Source organism: Pan troglodytes, chromosome 19 (assembly GCF_028858775.2).
Source record: "Pan troglodytes isolate AG18354 chromosome 19, NHGRI_mPanTro3-v2.0_pri, whole genome shotgun sequence".
In the NCBI taxonomy this organism is placed as follows: Eukaryota; Metazoa; Chordata; class Mammalia; order Primates; family Hominidae; genus Pan; species Pan troglodytes.
In genome coordinates, this window is record NC_072417.2 from 96296811 (window position 1) to 96319846 (window position 23036).

At 55.1% G+C, this 23036-nt stretch overlaps 1 protein-coding gene across 6 annotated transcripts in view; it reads left to right on the forward strand.

Moving 5' to 3' along the window:
- TBCD (tubulin folding cofactor D) overlaps positions 1-23036 on the forward strand; it is a 202876-nt gene that overhangs the window by 171432 nt on the left and 8408 nt on the right. For 5 of the 6 annotated variants that reach the window (XR_010153174.1, XM_024350788.3, XM_063799469.1 and 2 more), the window contains 11 exons: positions 8726-8788; positions 9671-9747; positions 11816-11897; positions 13232-13350; positions 14578-14669; positions 15364-15501; positions 16087-16170; positions 17394-17552; positions 17643-17781; positions 19185-19306; positions 21342-21419. Coding sequence is in view for 4 of the 6 variants with exons in the window: in XM_024350788.3 (XP_024206556.1) it covers positions 8726-8788; positions 9671-9747; positions 11816-11897; positions 13232-13350; positions 14578-14669; positions 15364-15501; positions 16087-16170; positions 17394-17552; positions 17643-17781; positions 19185-19306; positions 21342-21419 (1153 nt within the window). In the remaining 2 variants the exon portion in view is untranslated. Of the gene's footprint in view, positions 1-8725; positions 8789-9670; positions 9748-11815; positions 11898-13231; positions 13351-14577; positions 14670-15363; positions 15502-16086; positions 16171-17393; positions 17553-17642; positions 17782-19184; positions 19307-21341; positions 21540-23036 lie in introns of all 6 variants that reach the window. The other variant, XR_010153175.1, reaches the window with a different exon arrangement.

The following is a 23036-nucleotide window of genomic DNA, read 5'->3' on the forward strand; positions in this document are numbered from 1 at the left end:
GAAGCTCAGGCGGGGGCGAGAGGAAAGCTGAGCAGAGGCGAAGCTCCTCACACACCCAAGTCCAGGCGAACCTCTGCGCCTGATTCCCAAGCCTCTGATACCCCCCGGGGGTTAGGACAGTCGGGCATTTTTTCTTTGCTGATTCTTTTTTAGCATGTGAGGAGGAGGGAAGCGTAGAACACATTTTAGACTGTTCCACAGAGTATTAAAGGAAAAGCCTGATTTCATAGACATTCCTGATGGCGGCAGCCGACCCCAAGGTCCAGGGAGCTGGATTCCCCGACACAGCTCCCGGGGCCCTGCTGTTGTGGACAGCCCATCCCACGCCACCCTCAGCCCCTCGCTGTGGGACTGTGAGTGTGAGTGTGGAGGCACAGCTGGTGAGGAAGCTTGGAAAAATCGCGGTTGTGTGCAGACTTTTGCTGAGGTCTGCGTGGTCTGAGCAGAGGAGAGCAGGCTGGGATTCGGGGAACCCACGGCCAGATGTCAGGGCTGTACCAGCCTCTTGTGCTTTCTGTCCACACCTCCCAGCCCTGACCTGATAGGGACCTGCCCGAGGCCTGCAGCCATCTATCTCCAGCCAGGCTGGCCGGGCTTCTGTACTGAGAGCAGCCAGCTTGCATTTCTGCTGGTGTTAGCTCAGTGTTCTCATGAGTCTGATGGACGTCACGGGAAAGTCAATCCTAGAAACGTGAGCCAGTTTCTGTCAGCTGACGTCAGAGGCATGGGACTGCCAGTTCTGCAGGTGGTCCCTGTTGGCTAAGACCGGCGTGTCATGTTTTGGATGTAGACTTGGTCACTGTCCCTCAGATGCCTCCAGAGCACACGGTGCAGGGGTGTCACCTTTCCGACGTACCCATGGGTGCCCGGAGTTGCCTCCTTAGTGGGATCAAGACCATCCCCCACATGTCATGGACAGCTGGTGACCTGTAAGCTGTTTCTGGATCTAGGAGTTTGGCTTGGGATGGAGTGGGGTGTCGAGTGCTCTCAGAAGGGTTCAATGTCCCCCACTTCCCACCCACGACACGGGTCGTGCCCTGGAGATGGCAGTTGGAGGCAGTCCTACGACCTTCACACGACCTTCACGTGCTCCCCGTGTGCTGCAGGGTCTGCTTTTAGGGTCGCTCTTGGTGTTTGAGCAGTAAGTCTGCACAGGAGCCACTGCCCACCATGAAAGGGGGGAGTTAAAGGCGTTCCGAATCCCTTTGGCCAGCGACGGAGCTGAAGGTGTTCCGAGTCCCCGTGGCCGGCGGCGACAGAGTTGAAGGTGTTTGGAGTCCCCGTGGCTGGCGGTGATGGAGTTGAAGGCGTTCCGAATCCCCGTGGCCGGTGGTGACGGAGTTGAAGGCGTTCCGAGTCCCTGTGGCCGGCGGCGGCGGAGTTGAAGGCGTTCGGAGTTCCCGTGGCCGGTGGTGACGGAGTTGAAGGCGTTCCGTGTCCCCGTGGCCGGCGGCGGTGGAGTTGAAGGCGTTCTGAGTCCCCGTGGCCGGTGGTGACGGAGTTGAAGGCGTTCCGTGTCCCCGTGGCTGGCGACGGAGTTGAAGGCGTTCTGAGTCCCCGTGGCCAGCGGTGGCGGAGTTGAAGGCGTTCTGAGTCCCCGTGGCCGGTGGTGACGGAGTTGAAGGCGTTCCGTGTCCCCGTGGCTGGCGGCGATGGAGTTGAACACGTTCCGACTCCCTGTGGCTGGCGGTGATGGAGTTGAATGCGTTCCGAGTCCCCAGGACGCCATCTTGGCTGAATTTCCTTTACCCTCCTGCTCCGTGAAGCGGGGCCCATTGCGGAGGTGCTGCTCTGTAATCTGCTCTTCTTCTTGAATGTGTGGTTAGGGCAGCTGCATTGATGTCCCCCAGGCTCCAGAGTGATCGCCCCTTAGGGGTCCTGTTGGGCATTGGCCGCTGTTGGCTGCAGGGCACCGTTGGCCTGTGCATTGTTGCCACGTACCCATGATAGGCAGAATTGTCACGAGCTCAGGAGGAAACCATGGAAAAACCGCAGGTCCTGGAGCCTCCGTGTGGTTGTCGTGGGCAGCTTTCCACACGACGTGCCCTCCCTGGGCGTGAGGCTGCATTTGTACTTAGCGGGGAGAGGGGGAATGTTGTGGGTTCTAGTTGGGCTTTTTGATGATGATATTTGGAAAGACTTGAGACAAAGTAGCCACCCTGTCCTGTCCCTTCCTCACCCACCACACCCACTGCTCCCCGCTGGCAGGCACTGCAGGCTGCACAAGTAACCGTGGAACATAAACACTGATGTGCTTCGTCCGGGTTTTAAAAAGGCGCCCTTACCGCGATTTCGGTGTTTGGCGTCTTCATGCCATCCGGGTTCTCGGTGCTCTGCTCTGAAGGATGGTGGAGGGCTGTGGTCTGTTGTTGGGGGTGCTGGGTGCAGGGTGGTTTCTGTCTGCCTCTCTCTACCCCCAACTCCAGCTTTCCCACCCTGCCCTCTGCTCTGGGGCACGTGTGCTGTTGGGATGCATCCCTCAGGGTTCACGGCAGGGTGTGGATTGCTGGGGGGCATCGTGGAGAAGGGCATCTTTATGGGAGGCATCCCTGCTCTGGGCCCCCTGCCGGCCTCCAGCTGTGTCTGCACCATGAGTGTGTTTGCTGGAGTGCCGTGTTTGCACTCCCTCACACCGCTGAGTGCAAACGCGGCACTCCTGCACATGTCGCCTCGCACCGTGGTGGGCGTGTCCCGTGGAAGGCTGCCCATGCTGCCCACGCCCTCCCTGGGGGCCCCTTGGCTGCCTGCACTCCCCAGCCGTGGCCACAGCTCCCGGTGCCGGCCCTCCTTGTGCAGCTCCTTCCCCTCCATGGCCTTTGCTGGCCCCAGGAGACTCTGTGGCCTGCAGGCTCTGAAGCCGGCTGTGTCCCTGGTGACCCTGACTGAGCCTTGGTGTCAACTCAGGTTTTTTTCTCCTCCTCGTTCATTTTTACACTTCGTAGGAAATTATTTTCCCTTTCAGCTTTCAAGTAGGAATAGTTCAGAAGGTGAAATAGTTCTGCATAGCGTCTGTGGTCTTGGCCTCGCATCTCCCAGTCCCACATTTTAATTTTTCCAAAGGCAACCCTTTCAGTTTTTTAGCTGTCTGTTTTCCTTGCTTCTGTATTTCTGAGTTCTGTATGTACGCAGCTGTTTCCTGATATCCTTAGTTTTAGATGTGTTCTTTCAAGTGAGACAAGACTCCAAGCTCTTGTCGGTGTGAGAAATCTGTGGGTTCACGGGCTACATGTGGGAGACGGGGAGGGGCTGCTGGTCACTTTCTCACCCAGGCCAGAGGATGGCGCCCTCACCCCCGAGGACGCCGGCATGTCGGTGACATGCCGCCCGCAGGAGCATCAGGTGCGCCCCGGCCGCAGGTGCCCCGGAGGTGTCGAACCGCAGGTTTCTTCAGACGTTTTTTGCACATTTTGTGGGAAAAGTGGCTCAACCCTTGGGAGTCGTCTGCGTCCCCATATCAAAGAAATGTCATACAGGTTGGCCTTTGTCGTGAATATTCACGAGAGGAGATGAACATTCTGGATCTCCTCAGCGTGGCCTGAACTGAGCTGCTTCCCCCGGTGCCAGGAAGATGAGCGTCCCCTTGTCTCCGTCTTAGTCTCAGTGGCTCTTGCATTTCATGCTTTAGAATCAAAGGAAAGAAACAGGAACTCTGTTTAGTGAAGCAGCGATGAAGGAGGGGTTTGTCAGTCAGGGTGGGCTGCGTTTTGCTCTTGAAACAATCCCCAAGTTTCAGTGTCTTAAAACCACAGGTGTTTTTTTATCCTGCTCACATGTGGATCACCGAGGGCAGGGGCCGGGAGGAAGAGGGTCATCTGGCTCACAGCCTTGCACCAGAGGCGTCACGAGAATCAGGAAAAGTTCTCCTCTCATGCCGAAGACGGGAGGGAAACCAGAGGCACTGGTGAGCCTTGAGTCGGCCACAGGTGTGTGGAGGATCGTGACTTAGCAAGCCGGGGACATGCTGTTAATGGACTTCCTGCTGTGGGGGTGAGGGCTCCGTGCTCCATCCCTGATGCCCTGAACACACCTGCCACCTCCCCATCCCCTCAGCAGAGACAGGGCCGGTGCTGTCGTGCCTTTCGCTTTTACCTGTATCTTAAATCACACAGGACGTTATGTTGTTTTACGTAGTCGGAGTTCATTCGGATTTACCTCTACAGATACCCTGTTCTCTTTCTTGTTCCGTGGGAATTCCCTGGGATTTACCCACACAGCCATCTGCTGCTTCTCCTTCTTGTTCTGTCCTGCATTTCTCACCTTCTAAGAGGACCATTTTCTCTTTGCCTGGAGAACACTCTAGTGTTTTCCATAGTGTGTGTCTGCTGGTGGCACCCTCTCGTTTGTTTATCCCAAAATGGCTTTTTCCACTTTTTTTTTGAGACGGAGTCTCATTCACTCTTGTTGCCCAGGCTGGAGTCACAGTGGCGCGATCTCGGCTCACTGCAGCCTCCATCTCCCAGGTTCAAGTGTTTCTCCCGCCTCAGCCTCCCGAGTAGCTGGGATTACAGGCATGCGCCACCATGGCAGGCTAATTTTTGTATTTTTAGTGGAGATGGGGTTCCACCATGTGGGCCAGGCTGGTCTTGAACTCCTGACCTCAGGTGATCCACCCACCTCGGCCTCCCAAAGGTGCTGTTTTTTTTTTTTTTCCCCACTTTGATTCTTAAAGGTTATTTTTGCTAAGAATGAAACTTTAGTTTGCATTTATTCATTCGTTTGTGTTTTGGCACTTTAAAGATAATAGTCTCTTGTCTTCTGGAGAGGTTAGCTGCCAGTCTACTTATTACTTTATTGGAGACAATCTTTTAAGTTTCGCTGGCTTCTTTTGAGATTTTATCTTTATTTGGTTTTCAGCACTTTTACGGTGATATTCCTAGAACAAGTTCCCTTTGTGTTTATCTGACTTGGGGCTCTAGGGTTCATACTTGTTCCATAATTTGTATTTTCTGTCGATGTTTTGTTCACTTTAGAAAAATTCCTAGCCATGATCTCTTTGAACATTGCTCACTGGCCTCTCCTCTCCTTTTGGGACTCTTATTACCCACGTCTTGTCTGGATCACCACACTTAATTCTTTACGCCTCTTACACTCCCTCCTCTGGTTTTGTCTGATTCAGTTTGGACTTTTTTTTTTCTTTTTTTTTTTTTTTTTTTTTGAGTTGGGGTCTTGCTCTGTTGCCAGCCTGGAGTGCGGTGGCACAATCTCAGCTCACTGCAACCTCCACCTCCCGGGATTAAGCGATTTTCCTGCTTCAGCCTCCTGAGTAGCTGGGACTACAGGCATGCGCCACCACACCCAGCTAATTTTTGTATTTTTTGTAGAGATGGGGTTTCACCACGTTGGCCAGGCTGGTCTCGATCTCTTGACCTTGTGATCTGCTCACCTTGGCCTCCCAAAGTGCTGGGATTACAGGAACATTTTCTTTGATTTAAATATCATTGTCACAAATTCTTTCAGGTGTGCCTTATCTGCCGTTAAACGCATCCTTGAATTTTTTTATTTTTCAGAACTTATTTTTTATAGTTTTCATATTCTTAGTTTTCATTTTTTTCACATCCTGGCACATATTAAGCATGGTTTAAAATCTTTGTTTAATGTCATCATCTGGAGCCTCTGTGGCTGTTTCTGAAGGACGGTTTATCATACATGAAAAGCATCTCCACCAAGTCGCAGGAACAAGACATTACAGAAATGCTCTGAGGCCTGGAATGTTCTCCTCTCCCAGAGAGACTTGATGTTGGCTCTTGACGGGAGGCGGGTGCTTGCTGTCGGGGTCACCTCCGTTGGGTTTTGGGACGTAGGAGGGGTCCGTGCTGGGCTGGCCCACGTTTTACACCCATTTCTAGGTGTGGTCCTCTGGGTTCAGAGCCTGTGGTGAGGGCTCTACCGCTTCTCCCTTTGGTCCTCCTGGACTCCCGTTCTCCTGCCAGCTGGAGATGCTCCTGGATGCACTGTTGGGGGTTTCTGGTTCTTGTGGCGCCCCCTGGAGTCAGCCGTGAGCCAGGGAGAGTTGGCCCCCGCCACTCTGTCCCCCTCAGGTCTTCGTGAGCTCTCCGGTAACTGCAGGCACTTCCTGTGTGTTTTCATTTTGTCTGGCTTTTAAAAATGTCTTAGTGGAGGGTTGGTCTGCGTTATCTAGTCTGTTAGTTTTTAAAAAATATTCTTCATTTCGAAATAATTGTAGACTTACAGGAAGTTATGAGATTAGTAATAGAGCCTGGCTGTGCTTCCCATGCTTCCTCCGCGGTGACTCCGGGTATGACAGTGTTGGAGCTGGGACTGCGGTGTCGAGGCCCTGCCTCTAACTGGACTGCAGGCCTGTGCGGTTTCGTGGCTTCATGTGTGTGTGGAGTGGCCATGTGTGTCTAGTTTCGTGCAGATTGATGCCCTGTGTAGATTTCTGTAACTAACTCCACACTCAAATCAGAAACCTGCGTCCTTCCCACAGAGACAGCCCCTGCCCTTTGCATTCTCACCCTGCCCCCCTGCCACCAGTCTGTCCCTTCTAGAATATGCCATGAATATGCCATGATCGACTGGTATGGTCGTGGCATTTCGAGGTGGGCATTTTCTGTGAGCGTGGTGCCCTGAGACCCCATCCAGCTGTCCATGTGTTCACACTTTGTGCCTTCCTAGCCCACGGTTGGGTTTTACCAGTGTGTTCGACCAGCACTCAGTAAAGTACACTGGGGCTATTTCTATCTGTTGCTGTTGTGAACAAGGTTGCCAGGAATATTCCTGTGCGAGATGTGGGTACAAGCCTTTTCATGTCTACCACTGAGTCCCGTGTGCCGTTTCGTGAGAGGCTGAGGCACCGCTTCATTCCACCGCTGAGCCCCGCATGCCATTTCATGAGAGGCTGAGGCACCGCTGAGCCGCGTGTGCCGTTTTTAACTTGATTATAAAATACATTTAAAGTTCACATGCAGGTGCATCTCCAAGAAAATTATTTTAAAAACTAGTTAAGACTTTGATTTCCCAGTCCTTAAAACACATCAGAGCAGTACTCTGTTCAGAGCTGAAAGGATTCGCACTGGGACAAAGGCGTGTCACTTGAGTGAGTGACGGTGTCACAGGTGCCCACGTGGAAGAAGGTAAAATCGTATCTAAAACTAAATGTGAGAGTAACTAAAAACTTACGCATAAAAACTACCATCATAAAAATCCTCGAAGAAATTTTAGGAGACGTTGTAGGACAATGTCAGTCTCTGAAGAAAACTTCTTAGTTGAGAAATGTTCAAATCTGCACAGAAGTAAAGGGAAGTAGTTTACGGGGCCCAGAGTCTCGCCCGGCGTCCCTGAGCACAGACCCTTGTTTTGTCTTCCCAGCGCTGCCTTTCCCCTCCCCTCCTCTGAGTGTAAAGCAGACCCTGAATGTCAGGTCCCAGCAGCCCCTCGCTGGGTTTTTCTAACTTGTGGTAAGAACTGGTTTTCTGGGGTTTTTTGTTTCTTTTTGTTTCCCCTCTCTTGGCATGTAATCCCCAGCTAACAGATTTTATAATAATAATTCCACAAGGTAGAAACAAAAGGAGATAATTATGTTGGGCCTTATATTGAAGAATAGACCATGTATAGGTTGGTCGGGATAACAGAGATTGAGAATAAACGTCTGTTCTACAGTCGAAAAGGTAAAAAGTTAATTAGTGTACAAAGACTAAATTGTAAAACTGCCTGTGACGAGGTAAAGGATCCAGTATGAAATGGGGCAGAGCAGACGTGTGGGCATTTCATGCAGAAGAGGAGCAGACTCGTGGCCGTGGACGGTGAGGGTGCCGGCCTCACCTCGGAGGCATGGAAGTACCAGGTTACTTCACATCGAGAGGACCGTTTTCCTCTTTCCAGTCGGCTGCAGTTGGCACTGAAGGATCTTGGTGCTGACAGACACAGAGCAGGGTCTCTCGTGGGACAGGAGTTGTCTGGTCTGTTCAGTTTGATGAGTGGCAGTATCTGTGACGATGGGAAGTGTGTGTGTGGTCCCTGTCCTGTGTGCAGGGACGCCAGGTGGACCGACGGCCTCCGCATCTGTAGCACGGTCAGGCCTCCTTGTTCACGGTGACAAAAAATGGAAGGAGAGTTTAGTCCCTCAGGAGAAATAGCAAATACCATGAACAAGCGTGCAGCAGGCGTCTGCGAGTGGGTTCCGTTGTTAGGTAGAGACGGTGGGAGCTAGAGCAGTGTGTGGCCGTGGGAGCTGCTGATGCTGTCCAGTCGTCTCTGTCTCGTGCATCCTGGCCCCCTCGTGGCTGGTCAGGGCCACGTTTCTGGTCATGGAGAGTGTGAGTGACGAGCTATGTGGGGAAGTGACAGGCATGGCCTGCGGTCTGGAGCATTGCAGGTGATGGCTGTCTGTCGCTTGGGTCCTGAGTGACAGGTCTAGGAGCAGAAGCCGCTATGCTTCCCGTACAGCCTGTCACAGGGACGTCTGCAGCTCCCTGACAGGCCGGCCCGGCTTCTCTGAAGTGCACGTGGGCTCACACGTGGGCCTTTTGCCACGTGGCTGGGTCTGCAGCACTTTCTTCAGGCTGCTCAGCGGAGGAGGCGTCTTGGGCTTCTCATGGTGGTTCGGAAATGGTTCTGGGATGTTTCCAGCCCTGGCAGCAGGGTAGGTTGGGCGGGTGAGGGGCAGGAGCTGGCCACACACAACTCAGAATGTGGCAAGGGCAAGCCGCTGTGGCAGGCGCTTTTGGAAAAGTAACACTGCGTCTATCCTTTTTTTTTTTTCCAGTGTGCGTTTTAATAGAAAAGTTGTCACTTTCCAAAATGCCCTTTAGAGGTGACACCGTAATTGGTAAGTGCTTTCATTTTTAATAATAGCATTTTCTTACAGAATGACTTCAGATTAAAAGGTAAAAATGAACCTGTTAGGATGGGGGCGATAAACGATTATAGCTTAAAGGTTCACGATATTAATCGGATACGTTGCCTTGAAGTTGGTACAAGAACCTGCTTAAATAATGGGTACCTACCACCCTCTCCCCCCAACACAGGAGGGCCCTTCCCCGCCGTCACCTCAGTACCCCCATCTCCTCACTTCCATGCCCGGGGCCCGGCACTCTGGGTCAGTTCTTCTCCCAGGCAGACAGTCGGGAGCTGCAGCCACCCAGGCCCTCATGGACCAGGAGCGTGCCGGCCGCCGACACCACGGACCCTGTGGGCAGAGGCGGCTCCAGTTCCTCAGCAGCCCCCCATGCTGGGCTGCCAGAGCACAGTGAAGGGAGCCCCCAGGGCTGTGGTGTCCCGGGGCTGTCTCAGCAGCCTCAGAAGTCAGGACTTTTTTTTTGTTAATTGAATAGCCTTCACATTTGTTGCTTGTGCAGGATCTAATTGAGTTAAAGATTTGGGTTTATATCGGTGGGAGCCGGGGGAGACCGTTTGAAGGAAAAGATTTAGGGGTAACAAAAGAATAAAAGTTTCCCAAAATGTGATGTATAAAAATTTACAGAATGCTGGTATTTCCCTCAGTAAGAGCTTACACAATTTAACAGCCATGAGAGGAAGGGGCCTTGGACTTAACACAACATGGAGAATGTTCACTTTGGCTTTTCCACAGATTCCTCTCAAAGGTTACCATCGACTTTAAGATTAGTATTAATAGAAGCTGTTTTTGCTGTTGTTTTTGATTTCATGGTGTTTTTGATTGCCTGGGTACGCTAACTTGATTTTTTGACAGATGGTTGGCAATGGCTGATAAATGACACTTTGAGACATCTCCATCTCATCTCAAGTCACTCCCGCCAGCAGATGAAGGTACGGTGAGCATGGGCGTTCCCGGCCGGCGCTGTGGCGGTGTTAGTGTGTTAGTCACGGATGGTGTTTGTGTTGGCGACTGCATCATGAGGCTGTCCCTGCACTAGCCTGATAACTGACAAATGGGGGCATCATTCTATTTGGAATCCCGGATGGTAGCGTCTACACGGTTTATAACCAGAAAATCCAGTACAGCCATTGGAATCCGAATGTTTAATTTTTTATTGCTTCTGGCTGTTTTAATTATAGTTACCTTTGAAACACTTTTTCTGCATCAATAGTAACTGTGCTCTGTTGAGTTCCGTGTCCTGTAGGATCCGAGGTTTGGAAACTCCCTTTATGATGCTCCTGTGCAGATGAGAAAACAGCACCCCAGGACCTCTGCTCGCACACATTGACCTGGTCATGTTGTGTGGGTGCCAGTGTGTGTGTGTGTCCCCGGCCACCTGCCCTCCCCTCCCGTCCTGGGGGTTACAGGTGGACTTTGGACTCACAGAGCTGTAACGCTGATCTCATTGCATAGATAAGAAACCATGGGCCCGGCACAGTGGCGGGTGGATCACTTGAGGTCAGGAGTTCGAGGCCAGCCTGGCCAACATGGTGAAACCCCATCTCTACTAAAAATACAAAAATTAGCGGGGCGAGGTGGCGCGCGCCTGTAATCCCAGCTACTCAAGAGGCTGAAGCAGGAGAATTGCTTGAACTTGGGAGGCGAAGGTTGCAGTGAACCGAGATCACGCCATTGCACTCCAGCCTGGGTGACAAGAGCAAGACCCTGCCTCAAAAAAAAAAACAACAACAAAAAAAACAAACCATAGTTACCAACGTTGACTAGGTTTTGATATTGAGGATGAAGAATGGAAGTACATTTAGGTGTCTTGTAATTCTCTGACTTCCTCCATGCTTAGCATTTCTTTTTCCTTAGCATCTTCAATTTCCTTATTTTTTTTTCTTAAGGAACTTGAACATTCTGTAGGATCCAAGTACCGTTCTACTAATTGAATTTGAATGCATCATGATCAGTGCCTCAAAATTTTATTTCAAAATCCATGATTAATTCACACTGGCCATGATGCTGGTGCACTTTACCCCTGGGATTGGCACAGGTGGTGACTCGTGGAATGCAGCACCCTGTGGACGACGCACCTCCTCTGCTCACGGCCCCCACCTGCCCCGCCCCCAGTGCCTCTCCAAGGCTGCTCTGTTGGCCTCGGCTCCTGGGCTTCGGGGGAGCAGTGGAAAGAACACGTGGGTTTGGTGTTTGCCACTTGCTGGCTGTGTGGTCACGAGAGGCTCCTCCGTAGGTGGCAGAGGTGGGGGTTCGAGGAGACAGTGGCACTGAGCCCCGCACGCGGCGGGACTGGTGACTCTCTGCCCGCTCCTGCTCTGTGCAGCAATTGCCGTCCCTCCCACCACGGCTCCTGGTGGCCTTGGGATGGGTTCCCGGGGGTCTCCTGCCGTCCGGCCCCAACTCCTGTTCCCAGTGCGCCCCCGGAGCCCTGTCTCTCTAAATGAGGCTGACGTGGCTTGGCCTGAAGGCCCTGCCCCGTTACTCTGGGTGCATAGTGTATGCCTTTTTCTTCATAACTATTTCTGGGAAAGAAAAATATGCTCCATTTTATTATTGTTCCATATTAGAAGACAGACATTGTGGAAGGAATAATCAGGTTATCCATTCAGTTTCTTAGTTGTAGTGGTAGTAAAGTGATGCGTGTATCTGACAGATGATGGTGAGCAGGTGTGCTGGAAAGGAGTAGCATGACTTAGGGGTTCTTTTGGTTTGGTTCGAAAGTCATGGCTGTGCCGAGATCTCAGGGTGACCCGCTGTGTCCCTGGTCAGGTCCTTCTCTGACCTCAAGGGTGACCTGCTGTGTCCTTCGCCGGGTGCTTCTCCAACCTCAGGGCGACCCGCTGGGTCCCTGGTCAGGCAGGGGCTGCTCTGACCTCAGGGTGACCACGGTGTCCCTAGTCAGGTGCTTCTCTGACTTCAGAGTGACCTGCTCTGTCCCTGGCCGGGGGCTTCTCCGAGCAGAGCTGCTGTGCGCTCACCGTGCTGCCTTTGTTTTAGGATGCAGCGGTCTCGGCCCTGGCTGCTCTATGCAGTGAATATTACATGAAGGAGCCGGGGGAGGCAGATCCCGCAATTCAGGGTGAGTGGGGAGCCCTTTTCTTGAAGACTCCAGGGGCTTCCAGCAGGAAGCTGCTGGGGAGTGTCTGGGCACGGAGGAGGCCTCGGTTGTGCAGTGGAGCAGAGCCACCACGATCATGGCTGGAGTGGGACTGTTCGGGTCTCAGGTTCCCAGCCGAGGAGCTGTGGGCAGGTCCTGCAGCTGCCCAGGATGTTGCATCAGCTCTGAACAGGTGGCTCTGCAGGGACGCGTCTCTGTTGACGGCACCCTGGCAGCTGGTCCTGGAGCACAGCGTTACTCTTTGAAGCGCAGAATCACGCTTTGTGTTTTCTTACATTACATATATATATATATATATATATATATTTTATTATTTTATTTTATTTTTTTGAGACAGAGTCTTGCTCCATCACCCAGGCTGGAGTGGTGTGGTGTGATTCGGCTCACTGCAACCTCTGCCTCTCGAGTTCAAGCAATTCTTGTGCCTCAGCCTCCTGAGTAGGTGGGACTACAGGTGCCTGCCACCATACCCGGCTAATTTTTGTATTTTTAGTAGAGACGGGGTTTTACTACATTGGCCAGGCTGGAATCGAACTCCTGACCTCAGGTGATCCACCTGCCTCAGCCTCCCAAAGTTCTGGGATTACAGGTGTGAGCCACTGCACTCGGTCAGTGTTTTTAGAATTTTTGTATGCACCGTGACATTTTTCTGCTGTGTGTTTCACTCGTTAATACATTTTGCTGTTTTTTCCTTCTTTATGAAAGTAGCATTAGGCTGGCTTAACGCCGTGTCCCGTGCGTGGCTGCTGTGCCGCCTCACTGTACATCCTGCGCCCCGTGCTGAAGTTCGGGCTTGCTTCTCGCACATCATGTTTGAGGGATCTGCTTCATGAATCGTACTTTTATTTTTAAAGTGTCACATGCACATATGTTGGCCCACAGTGTTCCTTTATGTCATATGATAGAACATGCATTATTAATCACGTGAAAAGTGTGTGAATCACCACTTAAAATTATTATAAGTATGTAAAAATCATGCATTAGCTTGGCATGGTGGCACACACCTGTAATCCCAGCTACTTGGGAGGCTGAGTGTGGGGTTGAGGCTGCAGCGAGCTAAGCTTGCACCACTGCACTCCAGCCTGGGTGACAGAATGAGACTCTCTCAAAAAAAAAATTCTCTTTTTGATTCCTATTTTGAGGTAGGCCACTTTGGAAACGTGTCTGCTTTGGGAACCTCAGGTGGCTCCTCCTTTGTTCACTGTGGCTTTGCTCCTGTTTGGGGCACACGTCGGGTGTGGCTGTACACGATGGGCAGCAGAGGGCCTCTCTTCACACTCGTTGCTTCCTTTTAGAGGAGCTGATCACGCAGTACCTGGCTGAGCTTCGGAACCCCGAGGAGATGACTCGCTGTGGCTTCTCGTTGGCCTTGGGCGCCCTTCCAGGCTTCCTTCTGAAAGGCCGGCTCCAGCAGGTGAGGCTGGCCACGCGCAGTGGACGGGGCCTAGGGCGAGGGTGCGGGAGCCTCGTGTGTTGGGGCATGAGGTAGGCCCAGCCGTTAATAAACCCATCAGTGCTTGTAGCTGGGAGGGGGTTCCTGGAAACCGGCACCTGTGGCCAGGAGGAAGGGGGCAGAGGGCACCCAAGGTCTGTGGCCCCTTAGGGCCCTGGCGAACCCTTTGCTGTCAGAGGACAGACTTGAAAAAGCTGAATTCTGGGAGGGAGGAGAAGGTGTTGTTTGTAGAAGCAGCTACCGAGAGTGAGGAGAACACAGTTGCCTTTGTGCGTTGTGGAGCCGGGTCCTGTTTTGGTTGCGGCCGTGCATCCTGCATCCAGGTCGGGGCAGAGGTGGTTCCACGTCCTCCCAGAGGTCAGCCCCACGCTGGCCTCAGTGACCTGCTCTCTCACGCTTTCCTGTGGTGCTGGTCCCGCTGACCAACCTGCCGGGAACTCCTGCTTGTCTCCCCTCCGGCCACCTGGCGTCTGAAGCTGGAATAGGCCCTGGCCACTGTGTTCCCCACGCCCTTCCCTCCCCATGGGATCCAGCCTTGGCACTTCAGGATCTGCAGCTCCAGACGGACTCCTGCCTGTGTGGCGGGTGGGCCTCGCAGCCGTCATGCCATCTAAAACTCGCATGTGGGGGTTTATCCAGCTGAAACACAGATAAATGTGAAACAGGATCACTTGGAGACGTGACAGATGAGGTTGTCGGGACCCAGCAGCTTCCTTTGTCCCATACCCCAGGTCTCAGCGTAGGACAAAAGGGGGGGACCTCAGGTAGGGTGTGGCCAGACCCCCAGTGACACCCTGGGGTGGGGGCTGGCCGTGGAGAGGCTGGAGGTGACCTCTCCCCGGGTGTCCTTCCTGGGTTGTACCGGGGGCCGTGGAGAGGCTGGAGGTGACCTCTCCCCGGGTGTCCTTCCTGGGTTGTACCGGGGGCCGTGGAGAGGCTGGAGGTGACCTCTCCCCGGGTGTCCTTCCTGGGTTGTACCGGGGGCCGTGGAGAGGCTGGAGGTGACCTCTCCCCGGGTGTCCTTCCTGGGTTGTACCAGGGGCCATGGATGGCCGTGAGGAAGGTGGTGCCAGGAGCTGCCTATCTCATGGTGTGGGGTCTGTGGCTCCGGGCCAACATTGCCACCTCCCTAAAGAGTGCACTTTGTTATAGCTTATGGTTCTTCTGTGATTCTTTATTGCTTTCCAGGTTCTCACAGGTTTAAGAGCAGTTACCCACACTTCCCCCGAGGACGTAAGTTTTGCTGAGTCCAGGAGAGATGGCTTGAAGGCCATTGCTAGGTGAGTCCCAACAGTTCTTCCCTAAAGTCGTAAGTCTCTGAAAGGCCAGCAGATGAACGCTAAGGGGGATGTTTTTGCTCAGAGGCAGGATTTATGATTCTTCACTTCCTAGGTTTCCTCTCTTCCAGAGGATCGTCAGTCCCAGCTGCTGGAGGCTCTTTCATTCTCTTGCTGTCATAGTCGTAGTGAATGTTAAACTTCTTTAGGAACACTGGGCCCCTTGGAGAATTGGAGAATGTGTCCTGGTCCAAGGTTGGCAAAGAGGAGCTGACCCTGCCAGCCAGTGTTTGGAATGATCTCTGCACTCGTTGACAGACATGCACCCGGGGCCACGCCATATGCCTTCTTCTCCCTGCAGGCACACAAGAGGAGCAGTCCTGTGGGGGCCACGCACGCCCCCTTCTCTCCTATGCCAGCATCCGTTCCCTCTAGTCAGGGTGGGAAGTGGGAGGGACCAGCCGCAGGGGGCGTCCCCGTCCACCTTTCAACCGGAGAGACGGCAGAGCGTGACCTCGGGGAAGCACGTCTCACGTTCCATACGTGTGGAAGGAGCTCTGTGTTTCTGATCTACCCGAGGGTCCTGGACTGTTCTGAGCGTGTCTTCTCAGGATCAGGAACACACATCAGCCCTCTGCGATGTGGAAGATGAGGCTCACAGATGTTTGTTTGTTAGCTCACACATTTTAAATTTCAGGATTTGCCAGACTGTCGGTGTGAAAGCAGGAGCCCCAGACGAAGCTGTGTGCAGAGAGAATGTTTCCCAGATTTACTGTGCGCTGCTGGGCTGCATGGACGACTACACCACGGACAGCAGAGGGGACGTGGGCACCTGGTACGTACGTAGCAGTGGGTGAGCGCTTCTTCTGAGAAGCCCATCTATTCCGTGGAAACTCGGAGGCCCCGGGCTTTTCTGCAGGGAGAAATCTTTGTAGATTTGTGCCGTGTTTTGCTTTTAAAGGCTCTGGGGAAGATGACCTGTTCTCTGCTCCCGGGTGAGCCTGCGTGGCAGGGCTTTGCAGGTGCTTGTCCAGCCCGTCCTCAGGTGTTGGGCCTGTGTCGTCCTCGTTGACAGGGTGTGAGGGAGGACGCGTCTTCAGTGAAAGGCTGCCGGCTGCTTACATTGGGTTTTGCCAACATTTCTTGCTGTAGTGGGATTGATAATCCCTGAAACGCCTGTGTGTGTAGGATGCCTCGGGGCCCCGGTGTGTGTGGCTGTGGGTGGCTCCCTGCACACGTCCCTGTAGCGCACAGGGAACCTCTGCAGGCCCCGTGACTTTTCTCCCTGGCAGCGTGCCTGGGCTCTGTGTGGGGTTAGTCACGGGTGTCGAATTCACACAGGCTGCCGGCGTGGTTGGCAGAACCAGGGTTGGAACCCCCCTCTCAAGCTGGGTGTCTCTGCCTCTCCTTGTCCCATCAGGGTCCGCAAGGCCGCCATGACCAGTCTGATGGATCTGACACTTCTGCTGGCTCGGAGCCAGCCTGAGCTGATCGAGGCCCATATGTGAGTGTCGCGTCGCAGCTCTTCTGCATCCTAGAGGGCAGCCCCGAGCTTGGGGAGGCTGGCGGGGCGGGCGGTCCTGGTGCTCAGTGGCATTTGCACTGCTGGGCACACACCCTCCTCCCAGAGAGCCTCTCTGGTCCCTGACCCCAGGTTTGTGCAGGCCCCTCCTCCTGCCCCCGTAGCCATGGCGTGAGCTGGGGCCCATCCTCCTCTGCCCAGTGCCCCCAGGACAAGGCTCTGCTCCCCAGCCTGGGCCTCCAACAGTGCTCTGGCCAGTTTGATGACAGCCAGCTTCCCGGGGTAGGGCCGGGCAGGAGGTGGGGACTTCTCAGCTTAGGACCCTGAACCTGGGGGTCTGCTCCTGCCAGGACCAGCTGAGCCATCACTCAGTTCCCTGCACCTGAGGCTGCCATTGGGGCCTGCCCTTGCTGTGTGTCTCTGTCGGGGGCACTGGGTTGTGGGTACCCCCAGGCCCTGCCCTTTCTGTCGGTCTCTCTGTCGGGGGCACTGAGTCATGGGGGTCCAGGCCCTGCCTTTGTGGGTCTCTGTCGGGGGCACTGAGTCATGGAGGTCCAGGCCCTGCCCTTGCGGGTCTCTGTCAGGGGCACTCAGTCAGGGGGTCCAGGCCCTGCCCTTGCGGGTCTCTGTCGGGGGCACTGAGTCATGGAGGTCCAGGCCCTGCCCTTGCTGTCAGTCTCTCTGTCAGGGACACTCGGCCGTGGGGATCCCGGGGCCTGATTTCCTTAGTTCTCACCTCTTTCTCTTTCCCCCTCCCCATCTTTTCCCCAGCCCCAGCTTCTCTCTCCCCATCCCCGGCCTCTCTGTCCCCATCACTCTTCTCCACCGGCTCCTGTAATCCTATTTGTCGTCCCTGCTTCAACCCTAAGACCTCATCAGCACGCATGTAACACGTAGCACATGTGTAACATGTACATAGCATGTATTTGCTGCGCACCTGTAGGGTTGGGCTCCTGGGATGTGAAGGTAACGGAGTGTGGTTCTTCCGAGCCAGTGTCCTGGTGTCAGCTGCCAACTCAGCCGCCATGTCCCGAGGAGCCCGCATGTCCTCGTGGTGCTTGGGCTGGAGTCACGGCTCGGACCGCCTGTGCTCGGTTTACCGCCCGCTCTTAATTTACCGCCCGCCCTTGGTTTACCGCCCACCTTTACCGCCCGCTCTTAATTTACCGCCCGCCCTTGGTTTACCTCCTGCTCTCGGTTTGCAGCTGTGAGCGCATCATGTGCTGTGTGGCCCAGCAGGCCAGTGAGAAGATTGACCGTTTCCGTGCTCACGCCGCCAGCGTGTTCCTGACGCTCCTGCACTTTGACAGCCCTCCTATCCCCCACGTGCCCCACCGAGGAGAACTGGAAAAGCTGTTTCCCAGGTACTGTCGGGGTGTAGGCCCCCCGTGCTGGCCCCGCAGCCATGGCGAGATCATCGGCAGCCCGGCCTTGTCTCACTCACTCTCTTGCAGGTCCGACGTGGCCTCCGTGAACTGGAGTGCACCTTCCCAGGCCTTCCCACGCATCACCCAGCTCCTTGGGCTGCCCACCTACCGCTACCACGTCCTGCTGGGGCTAGTCGTGTCCCTGGGCGGCTTGACGGAGTCGACGGTGAGGAGGCGTCGGGCTGGCTGGGGCAGGAGGTGGCTCCAGGAGTGCCTGGTGCTTCCCTGTCTCTTGGGAGTGTGTATGGAGCTGGGCCTTTTCTTCCATTGCTTTCTATCTCTCTCGGGCATATTTGGTTAGGGGGTCAGGGGCCCAGTGTCTTCCTCATGACCCAGGAGGCTTAGGGCCTGTGGGATGGTTGAGTCTGATGAAGGTGGGACAGGGCCAGCGCCACTCTCTTCCTGTGGCCGCAGCCCTGGAGCTCCCAGCGTCCCCTCGGGGTTCAACCCTCCAGGACCTGTGTCTGATGCCTGCATGTGGGTACCTGGGCTCCATCAGGTTCTAGATCGGCCTCCGCCCTCCACTTTCAGGGCTCCAGGCCCAGCTTCCCATGTCTGTGGGGAGGGTCTCCAGAGCCTCAGTCTGTGGCTGAGCTGTGGAACTTGAAGGCCTCTCTGCATCTTGTCACTCGTGGCCCCTGCACCTTGGGTCATGACCTGCTTTATGTGGCAACCCTGTGACAGCTGCTAAGTCCTAGAAAACACGTAACAGGACGTGAGGTGCCCTCTGCACCGTGCGGGCGCGTGCGGGGAGACCCGGGCCACAGGACGTGAGGTGCCTTCTGCGCCGTGCGGGCGCGTGCGGGGAGACCCGGGCCACAGGACGTTAGGTGCCCTCTGCACCGTGCGGGCGCGTGCGGGGAGACCCGGGCACAGGACATGAGGTGCTCTCTGCGCCGTGCGGGCGCGTGCGGGGAGACCCGGGCACAGGACATGAGGTGCCCTCTGCGCCGTGCGGGTGCGTGCGGGGAGACCCAGGCCACAGGACGTGAGGTGCCCTCTGCACCGTGCGGGCGCGTGCGGGGAGACCCGGGCACAGGACATGAGGTGCCCTCTGCGCCGTGCGGGCGCGTGCGGGGAGACCCGGGCCACAGGACGTTAGGTGCCCTCTGCGCCGTGCGGGCGCGTGCGGGGAGACCCGGGCCACAGGACGTTAGGTGCCCTCTGCGCCGTGTGGGCGCGTGCAGGGAGACCTGGGCCACATGCGAGCGGGGCCCCGAGACATTCTGCACTCGGGAATTGCGGGGATTATCAAATCCCGCTTCAGTGGGAAACGTGAGCGAAACCCAAGGTGAGTGGCCGCAGCCTTTCGTCACGTGCTCTCCCGCATGTCCTAAGTGAGGGCTCAGGCTGAGCTGCCGTTGCCGAGAGCCTTGTGTCTGCTTCGGGTGTCTGCACTGTGAGTGGCTCTGTGCTGGCGTCCGCACCAGCCGCTTGGGGCCAGACCTTCGCGTCTCTGCAGCTCGGAGCAGTTCTGCTCTTCAGCAGATGCTTGACCGGCTGTAGCCAAGCCTGAGGGGTGGCAGGCTCGGGGGTCCCACTGCCTTCTGAGGTGTCTCCGTGTTGCAGATCCGGCACTCCACCCAGAGCCTCTTTGAGTACATGAAGGGCATTCAGAGCGACCCGCAGGCCCTGGGCAGCTTCAGCGGGACCCTTCTGCAGATCTTTGAGGACAACCTTCTGAATGAGAGGTGAGTGGTGTCTCTTGGGGCCTCAGAGGCGTGAGTGGTGCTGGTGCCTCTCACCACGTTCCCACAGATCCCCGGGGTCTCGCGGGGTCTGTCTGGGGTCTGAAGGGAGAAGCGAGACACACGCTGTACCAGTTGGTGGCTCAGCGAGGAAGATGTGCCTGCAGCATATGGTTCTCCGGGCGGCCAGGCCTCAGCCCCTGCGCCTCCTCTTCTAGCCTCCACATGAGGCAGGGAAATGACCGTTGTGTGTACAATGGACGTAAAGGTAGTATGAGTAGAAGGTGGTCCCTGTGTGTAGGAAGGCGTTGTGGGAGCTCCTCCAGCTTGATGCTCCCGGGGACGTGCTTGCGGACGCTCATCAGCCACCCGGCAAGTGAGAGCTCTGCGTTCCTGAGGATGGAATGTCAAGTGAGAAACATCGCTGCTTTCTAGAAGTTTCTGGCTTTACATGGAGGCAGAGTATAGACCCTGTGGGCCTTGACCTCAGAATTGGGAACATCCTCTGGAAGGGTTGTTCCCAGCATGTGCGAGGACGAGGACACGGGCCTGGTGTCCCCTCGGGCGGGGCCTCGGCAGCCTCTCCCATGAGAGCACAGATGCCGCTCTCGGCAAACAGGAACTCGGCCCAGCCATGTTTTCTTTTCTCGTTATGACTATAATCAGCTGCACATAAAGGGGCAGTTCGATCGATTTTGATAGGTGTCCACCCTTAAAATCTTCCCCAGTCAGGACGGTGGGCTCCAGCCCAAGGTTTCCTCCCGGCCCTTCGAGTCCGTGCCCCCGACCTGCGTCACCATAGCCTCAGCCCATGGTCACTTCAGGCGCTGGGCCGCGTGCCGGTCGCTCGTTCCTCCGTGCCGGTCGCTCGTTCCTCCGTGCCGGTCGCTCGTTCCTCCGTGCCGGTCGCTCGTTCCTCCTTGCTGACCAGTCGTGTCTGTTGGTGGAGGCACCACAGTGCATTTGTCTGTGGGCATTTTGGTTGTTGCCGTGTCGGGGCTGTTGCTGGTAGAGCTGCAGGCAGTCTGTGTGTGCGAGCCTGTGGGTAGGTGTGCACAGCTGGGCCTCCCTCTCCGTGGGCTGCGGAGCCCAGCTCTCCTGTGTGTCAGTCGGCCTGTGCTAAAGCTCTCCTGATGCTCCTGTCGCCCAGAGGGGACCTCCCCAGCCTCCTTTTCTGTGGGGTAAATACCGAGGCGCCGCAGGCTGGCTCACACAGAGGCGAATGTCTAGCTTTGGAAAGCTGCTGGAGGGTTTCCAGAACGCCCACATGTCATGTCTTTCTGCTGATGCTGTCTGAGGTCACTCTCACTGGCGCGTTGCTGTTTTATATTCTCTTTGGAGAAGTGTCTTCATTTTTTTCTGTTCTCCTTCCCTGACTGTTGTGGTCTGATCCTCCCTTGTCACACATGTGACTTGAGGGTGTTTTCTCCCTGCCTGTCCTTTCACGCACCGAGCGGGGGCCTCACACTTTCCTCACGTCCCAGCATCTCCCCTTGTTCTCTGAGGCACAGATTTTTCTGGTGTGTCTAAGACAGCTTGCCTAATCCGTGGTCACCGAGATTTTCTGTTTTGTCCTAGAAGATTTATAGTTTTGGGTTGTGTATTTAGACCTGGGGCGCGTCTTGAGTGAGGTTTCTTAAACGGTATAGCGTCGGCACAGGCACCTTGACGCCCAGCGGTGCCCACCCCAATTGCTGGGAGGGCTCCCCTCTCCGCTGCATTGCCGTTGCAGCTTTGTAAGAAACTGTGGGTTTACTTTGGTCTCTTCTGTGCCCGACGTGTTTGCTTCACTCTGCACCAGGGCCGTGCCGTTTCCATCCCTTCCACTTTACCATCATTTTCGAAGTTCAGCGTCAGCCTCCAGCCTTGTGTCTTCCTTCCCCAGGTGTTTTGTCTTTTCCTGAAGCTTTGCGTTTCCACGTAAATTATAAAGGGGGCTTGTCGCTTTCCACTGGGATCCTGCTGACTCTCAGCCATTCAGGGAGATGGGCGTCCTTGTTGCTGGTGTCCAGGCTCTCACAGCTCCTTCTCCCCTCAGGGTGTCCGTGCCGCTGCTGAAGACGCTGGACCATGTGCTCACCCACGGCTGCTTCGACATCTTCACCACGGAGGAGGAGTGAGGCTCTGCTTTTCATGACTTCCTTTCCGATTAAGCCTAAGTAGCTCATGTATTAAAGAAAAAGTCATCAGACACAGAGATCAGAATTCCAGGAAATGATCTTCCAGTGCGTTCTGGGTCAGTTATGATGACTGTAAATACCGTCATCACAACTGGCCCTCAAAATAACACAATAATAACATATTTACATAATGACATATTATGACTGTAAGTGCAGTCAGCCCCATCTGGGGCTGAGGCGGGGGCCCTGCTGTGCACTCTCCCCCCAGGTATCCCACCGGGCCAGGGGTGGGCCTCAGGGTTGTGCTGGGAGCCGCAGGGCCTGAAGGGGCCTCGGCTGTACGGGGATGAGACTTGCAGGGGAGAGGGCAGAGGCCGGTGACCTGGCGAGGACTTGCCCAGGAGATGGGAGCTCCTTGCTTCTGCGCCACGCGGATGCCCCTGGCCGGTCTCAGCTGGGTTGTTGGCTCTGAGTGGTCATCTCGTTGCTGCCGTATTTTCTTGCTTCATTGAATTTCACCGTGTTGGGCCAGTCTTTTTTTTTTTTTTTTTTTTTTTTGAGACAGGGTCTAGCTCTGTTTCCCAGGCTGGAGTGCAGTGGCACAGTCACAGCTCACTGCAGCCTCTACCTCAGCCTCCCAAATATCTGGGACTACAGGCATGCGCTGTAGTCTAATGTACGGCTAATGTTTGTATTTTTAGTAGAGACAGGATTTCACTATGTTTCCCAGGCTGGTCTTGAACTCCTGGCCCCAAGTGCCTGCCTTGGCCTCCTAAAGTGCTGGGATTACAGGTGTGAGCCACTGCGTCTGGCCTGGATATATTTGTATATGGGGCACGTTGGGTCATCTGGAGACAGCGTGGTCTGTTTTTGGGGGCACTGCTTTTTTTTTGTTTGTTTTGAGATGGAGTCTTGCTCTGTTGCCCAGGCTGTAGTGCAGTGGCTCGATTTCAGCTCACCGCAACCTCCTTCCGGGTTCAAGCAGTTCTCTCGCAGACTTCTGAGTAGCTGAGATTACAGGTGTGCACCATCACACCTGGCTGATTGTTTGTATTGTTAGTAGATACAGGGTTTCACCACATTGGTCAGGCTGGTCTCGAACTCCTGACCTCAAGTGACCTGCCCACCTCGGCCTCCCAAAGTGCTGGGATTACAGGCGTGAGCCACTGAGCCTGGCTTGGGCGCTACTCTTAAGCTGTCAGGTGGACCCAGAGCTGTGCTGGTCTCCAGGGTTTTCTGCCCCTTTAAGGTCTCTGCTCCCTGGCGCTTCCCTTCCCACCGCTGCTGGGGCAGTGCCGGGGCTTCTGGCCATCTTTTGGGTGGTTCGTCCCCAGCCTTGGACAGCGTCCTCGTACTCAGGTACTGGCTGACCCAGGCCCAGGTTAGTCCTCAAGGGCCCCCAGGAAGCCCCCTCTGGTGCTGAGAACCTGAGCGAGTTCTGCAGACTTGGGATTTCCCGCTTCTCACCACGGGCTTCCCACTGGAGTCTGCCACCTGCTGGACTTGGCTCTGCCTTAACCTTTGGGCGGGAGGCAGATCTGGTCTCTGTTGCTCCATCTTTGCTGGACGCTGCACATGTTTTTAAATCTAACAGCAGTGAAGGGTTTCCCCTT